This window comes from Stomoxys calcitrans, chromosome 3 (assembly GCF_963082655.1).
Source record: "Stomoxys calcitrans chromosome 3, idStoCalc2.1, whole genome shotgun sequence".
In the NCBI taxonomy this organism is placed as follows: Eukaryota; Metazoa; Arthropoda; class Insecta; order Diptera; family Muscidae; genus Stomoxys; species Stomoxys calcitrans.
The window spans coordinates 684,902-691,349 of NC_081554.1; the positions used below are offsets into that span (position 1 = coordinate 684,902).

The 6,448-nt window shown below is 44.9% G+C and overlaps 1 protein-coding gene across 1 annotated transcript; it reads right to left on the minus strand.

Annotated features, from left to right (window-relative positions):
• Positions 1-320: 320 nt before the first annotated feature.
• LOC106083840 (T-box protein H15) lies at positions 321-6,049 on the minus strand. Its single transcript, XM_013247099.2, has 4 exons — positions 5,422-6,049; positions 4,097-4,463; positions 2,516-2,801; positions 321-2,009 (listed from the first exon to the last, which is right to left on the minus strand). Exons 1-4 carry the CDS (start codon positions 5,627-5,629, stop codon positions 1,206-1,208), a joined length of 1,665 nt encoding a protein of 554 aa, XP_013102553.2. The 5' UTR covers positions 5,630-6,049; the 3' UTR covers positions 321-1,205.
• Between the last annotated feature and the right edge of the window lie 399 nt (positions 6,050-6,448).

A 6,448-nucleotide genomic window follows, 5' to 3' on the forward strand; every position in this document is an offset into this window, starting at 1 on the left:
GCCGCTGTTGTTGCTACCGTGGATGGAGCCCATTTGTTATGGTCCTCGAACAAGTGTCGAATGCGAGAAACAAGAATTGAAATACAATTCCCATTCCCATGACGAAATGCGATTGAGTCTGATGCTGGCCGTTTTCCGTTTACGCATAAAATGCCAGGATATTTCTGAGACTAGGATGGCTGTGGCGAAAGGATGCCTGCCCCAGGATGTCAAGTGTCCGTGGGGTTCCGACTAAGCGGCAGCGGCTGCAGCCGTACTGATGCGGAATGCCGCCGGGGACAAGTGTTCCGAGTTGTGAAATTAAAAGACACGTTTCCGTATTTGTTTTGTTTTTTTAATAGATTTTCTTTAATGCGTGTATTTCAAGTTTTTCTTTTTTGATTTGATATTTGATTTTTTTTTTTCTTCTTTTGCTGGCTTGCGCACACACGCACACATTGAATGTTCTCTTTTGAGGTTTTTTGTTTTTCATTTTATAACTTGGGGCCCTTTCAGGCTATAAATACATAATTAATTGACTACGAACTAAAAACACAAAGAACTTAACTTAAGAGCGTCTTCTTAATCCACTAAGAATGATAGTAATAATAAGAATAGTTTTATAGCCCTCTTGGCACACTGCAGACGGACAGGCGGTGGTGGTAGGGCTGTCGCATGAGACATCCGCTGCAAAGCCAGACTTTATGACTCTACCCAGGCTATGGGTGTCTGGAAGTCCCACCAGTCATCTGCTGTGCAAGTTTATGTACAAATTTTTGAGACACTGCTCTATAAGACTTAATGAAATGAAGCGAAATGGTTTCTAGATTTTTACAAAACGAGTGTTCTAAGCGCTGGGCTGCTCGCAGGAAACGAAATGTACACAGAACAGAAAATTTTCTAAATTTGTAAAAAATAACTTAAACATAGCTGGAGGTTGGGGCGGGGGGATGATAATTAAACTAGGAGCGATAGGAGCAATAAAAACAAAAATATACAACTGACATGGACTGTACAAAACAAATTCAACAAAAATAATGCTTTCTTTCTCACACATACACACACACACACACACAGTTGGCTTGTGAAAGTGTTGATGAAACCAAATTCGGTTTTACTTCCGTCGCAGCGTGTAAAACAAGGATTGGTTAGATTCCTAATACTGGTTTTGGCAAAGTTCTCTCAGTGGCCTGACCGCGCACCCGACCGCTCCTTTGGCAGTGGTTTTAGTGGTTCGAGGGACTGCGGGGCTGTGAGGGATGCTGTGGTACTTGGTACGGGCTAAACCGTTGAAATTGTCGGGGTCTCATGTCGGGCGACGGTGAGCCCGAGGAGGTAGATGAGGGCGTTGAGGCTGTCGGTGGCGGGGGAGGAGTGCGGTTGGCGGCCGCCGCTGCCACAGCAGCTGCCTGCGCCTGCGCTTGGGCCTGAGCCTGAGCCTGAGCCTGGGCTGCTGCTTGCGCATGGGCTGCCTGAGCGACGGCTTGTTGATTGGCAGAGGCTAAAAAGCCGGCGGTTAGTTGAGGCCACTGTTGCTGGAACATATGAAAGGCTCCCAGGCCGGGAGGTGGAGGAGCCTGCTGGGCGTACATTTGTGGCATCATCAGCTGGGCATAGGGCGAGTTGCCGCCGAACATTTGCAAATGTTGTCGAGCCTTCTCGAAAATGGCCATGGATGCGGGGTCCGCCCCCTGCTGGGCGGCGAACTGCTGCATAAGCGGATCTGGGAATAGCCTCAGTGGGGATCTGAGTTGCTGTTCCAGCAGCAAAGCCTCCATGGGATCGCGGTCAAAGTCCGTGAGCCGCGAAGAGTCTCGAAATCCTTTGGCAAAGGGGTTGGAGTCAATCTTCAGCTTGGTTATCAGTTGATTCTGGTATGCAGTCACAGCCGTGAACACTGTCTCGGGAAACACATATGTCTTGTGGTCCATTTCCAGTAGTTCTTTGGGATTTGCGGGAATGCTTTGTCCATGACTCAGTCGAACCAAATGGATGCGTGGCTGATAACGGTGCATAGAATTTAAAACAATCTGCAAATGGAAGAAAAATTGGGAATGTCTTCATTAGCATCGTGGCGAAAACAACGGAGAAAAAACAAAATGGCCTTTGTCGACAACCAAAAACAAAAAATGTATCACCAAATCCCCGGTTGGGAGAATTAACTTTGACTTTTTCTGGCGTGGACATGCGCTTTTTGCTTGCGGTCTCAGCGAAAACGAGTTCGAGAGAACAAACCAGAAAAAACCTCCATTCATGGAAATGAAAAGGCAAACCACCACTAAGATTTGGCCCAGCTAAAAGCAAAAGCAAATGTCGCAGTGAACAAAAGCTCGACGCTCGAAGAAAAATGAAGGGTGCCAAAGACCAGACCAGCAAAAGCAAAAAGAGCAGATGGTTGTGCGTACAGACGAACGAACGGACGGACGGAAAGTGATTGTGTTCTAGTTTCTATTTGAATGAATCAAAAAAAAAAAAAAAATAAACTCTCAAAAGGCCTTAAAACAGATTTTAAGCAACATTTCAATGGCCGACTTACCTGCCCATTTTTATCCATTTCATTGTTGGTCAATTTAACCTTTTCGAAGGATATGACCTGCTTGCGCAAAGCTTCACAGCTAAATGGACTGTCGGGATGGGCATAAAGCCTGGCCGGTGGAGCGGGATCAGCTTTGCCGGCTACCAGCCAAGCTGATCTGTGGTAGGCATAGCGATACCGCTTCGAATCCATGGGTATGATGTCGATGAGGACGGCATAGCGATCGGCCGGTTGTATCTGCCTCAGGGGACCCGAAAAGCTGACTCGAACTGTGGGAAACATGCGTCTGCAAAGGCAAAGGCAAAAAAAGAAAAGAAAAGAAATTTTTATTAAAAAATCACAGCAAGCATTATGGAGAAACCAGACCACCTAGTCTAACATATTTTCTAGCCACCATGGCGTTTACCACCCGACACACCCGAACATATCGGACTCATAGTCACAGCTAGGTGCGTGATTGTATGCGAGTATCACCCATGAATAGAGCTGGCATAATAAAACAGGTTACACGTCTAGTTTAATGACTCGAAAACTGTTTCCAGATTTCCTAGTCCAATTCAAAGGTGTTGCTTGGCCGTCAATTTGTGCGTGTGTGTGTGGCCTCCTCTGGCATGGATACTGAGCGAGTGAATGTGTGCGTGCATTTTAAACACATGTTTAGTCCCAATATTTATGGCATATCCCGCTGTGGCCTCTAATGAAGGAGTTTCGTTTGGTGTTTGGCATCGTTCCTTTTCGCCAACAAATCCTGGTAGAGAAATTTCTGGCTGTTCTGGTGTGATGACAAGCCAAACGCCTCCTCAATTTCCAGGCTTGTTTGTTGTAAGAAACGATTTTCTCCGGTCCATTGTTTGAGTGTCGAAGATGGATGGAATTGTTTAGACATTTAGGAGCCCCTTTTCTTTTCAGCATTTTTTTGAGAAAAATGGTATTTTGTGAGGATCGTCGTGGTCTAGACCATTTCAATTGTTTTCGAAACGAAATCTTTGGATGTTTGGTGACAATTGGTTAGTGGTGGTACAATTAGAGCAATGCAACGACCCCACACATAGTAACAGTTCACTGGAATTGGTAGTCACCTTAAATCATTTGGGAACAAAGGTGTTGGCTATAACAAGTGATGGGATGTGTTTCTTTTTTATCACTTGGTGGAAACAGTTTTGGTGCCCCTGCCTTGCGGATTACAAATAATTAAGAGCTATGAATATGGGGTATGATGTTCTATTGTTTTTTTTTTTTTTTTTTTGTTAGCTCGGAGCAACATGAAAAAGGATTAAATGTGTTGTCACATGCAAATGCTTCAGCCCGCCAAACGCGTTAATCTACTCACATTACAACGCAATTTGTCACGACAACTGAGAAGCAGTCCCCCCACTGGCCTCATGGCCAAATGTACTAGAACAGACAGAATAACGGCTAACGAACCAGCGACATGGATGGACGGACGGACCTACTAATGTCACAATTGCATGATGAACATAATATTGGTCGTTAGTGCTTTTTGTGTTCTTTCGGTGGCGGCAGGCAGAACACGCTCTGGCTGCCTGCCTGCAAATTCTTTTCGCATTCGCTTTTGCTTACCTGCCAGTCTTGGTGATAATCATCTCTGTGCCCAAGTCGTGGAAACGATCCCACAGCTCCTTGGTCTCCAAATGGCATTGCACGGGCTTGAGATCATCGCAATTGCAGGACCCCACAATTTTGGGGGCCTTTGGTGCGGGTTCGGGGGAGGAACGTTCGCCATCGATGTCACTGGCCGGCGACTGTGGTGGTGTGGAGCGGCCCACACTCGAGGTGGTGCTGTTATTGAGACGGGTCTGTGATATATTGCCAGTGCTGCTTGTACTACATGTAGAGTTATTGAGACGGCGGGCTTTGGTGGGGGGCTCTTCGGAATCGCTGCAGTCCACCACATCCACATCGACTTCATCCTCAATGGAAATGGGACCTGCAAGAGTGGCAAGAGAAATCGAAAAATAGTTTACAAATTCAAACATCCATCATCATCATCGTCGTTGTCGTTGTCGTTGTCATAACCACCATCAGCAGCATCGGGCGTCTCGGCACATCATTAATATCTGCTTTTTTAAATTCTGTGTCTGTTTTTATTTGTTCAAAATTTTTATGATCCCTGATTAGTTTGAACCCATTTCAATGGTTAGACAGACGGACATTTGAACGGACGGTGTTAAAAATCAATAAAAACTCCCCCCCTCACCAGAGTAATCATTAAAACGTGAGTTAAAAGACTAAAGACGAAACATTGTCTGCTAGGCGAGCTTCAAATCTCGACGCTTCAGCGTTAATTAAAATGTTTATATGGCTTTCCGGTGAACGGCGGCGGCTGCAAAAAGTGAAGCTTTTTAACGATTTGCGTTAACTGGTCCACAATGTATGGTGCGAAGCCAGTTTGTTTTCTACTGTATTTCGCCTTTGGCGCCTTAATTATTGTGTGTGTGTGTGTGTGGTTTTTTTTAAACTCTTAATTTTGAACACGTTAACAAGACATTCCCAACCATGCCAACACAGGCAGCAAGGGGGAAGCAACGATTTCAGGGAGCAAATTTGGCAACGATTCGGACACAGCCTCTGGCAGAATCTAATTGCTATGCGTCTCAATAGAGAGTTGTGGTTTTGGAAATTTTAAATGGATTTTAACACCTCTTCGGTGGCTAATCGACCACTACGACAGAGATAGAGGGAGTGAAAAACTATTCATTAATTATGGTGGTAATGGGAAGAAGCCTCAAGTCAGAGTTTTGCGATACTTTGGCGACGGCAATTTGTCAGAAGTTCCGCTTGTTGAACGTGAGAGAAAAGTTCCAGTGGACAACAGCAGCACAACAACTAGATTTTTTTTTTTTGCCCTAGCAAGATGATGACATCTTTGGTTGATTTTTACTTACTGGCACTTCGGACTGATGATTCCCGGCTGGAGGCATCCTCTCTGGCCATAATGGCTGCTATGGAAAAGTCTGTAGCCGAGCCGGCGGCTGCTTTGCTGTTGGTCGTGGTGGTGGTAGGATTTGCTGTGGCCACTGCGGCCCCATTATTGGGTTGCATGACGCCTCCAGCGGCGGCATTGCACAGGTAAGGATGTGAACCGATCAACATGCTGGAAGCACCGCTTTCCTGCTTTTTCGTCTGGCTTTTGTTGGCTATTTCGGATTCGCACGCCAACTTTTAAAATTTCACGTGAACTTGAGTTTTTGTTTTTTGTTATGGGAAACAACACTCTTTGGGTTCTTTTGTTTCTTTTCAACTGCACTGCATTTTTTGGAAATCGTTTTGTGCTTATTGTTGTTGTTTTTTTATTTCAATCTATTTTCGTTATTTTCTGTATTTTCTTTTCAATAAAATCACAAATACTTTTCCGTGCCGTCGTTGTTTTTCCAGCGGCTTGTTAATTCATATATCAATTATATGTGTGTGTTTGTTTGTTTTCTTTTTTTTATTATTAATTCAAAAACTCCAAAAAAAATAAAAACACGACTGGATAATGAAGCGTTTCTGTGTTGAGCGTAAGACAAACGACGACGAACTGAATTGTGTCAGAAACCTGCACTAGCTTAGAAGCACACACAGCAAAGGCCGCCGAGAACCAGTTTTCTTTCACTCTGCCCAGCGAAGAGCGCGAAGGGTGTGTTAACAACAACTACAACTTGAGTAGTCTAGAAGTGAGAAAGGGACAGCGATATAGAAGGCAAAAGAAAAGATGGTGTCAAGACAATCACAAGAGGTCAGACAGAGAGAGCCTCGCAATGAGTGGCACTCCAATGTAGGGTGGGTCAATCAACAAAAACACTCAAAACGGGTTGTTATTCCAATTGGAATGGAGCATGTGCTCGTGTGAAAGGGATGGGTAGCGAGCCGATGGAAAAAGAATTGAGTCGAATGATTTTTGGCATAGACTGGGTGAGGTGAGGTGTCAAC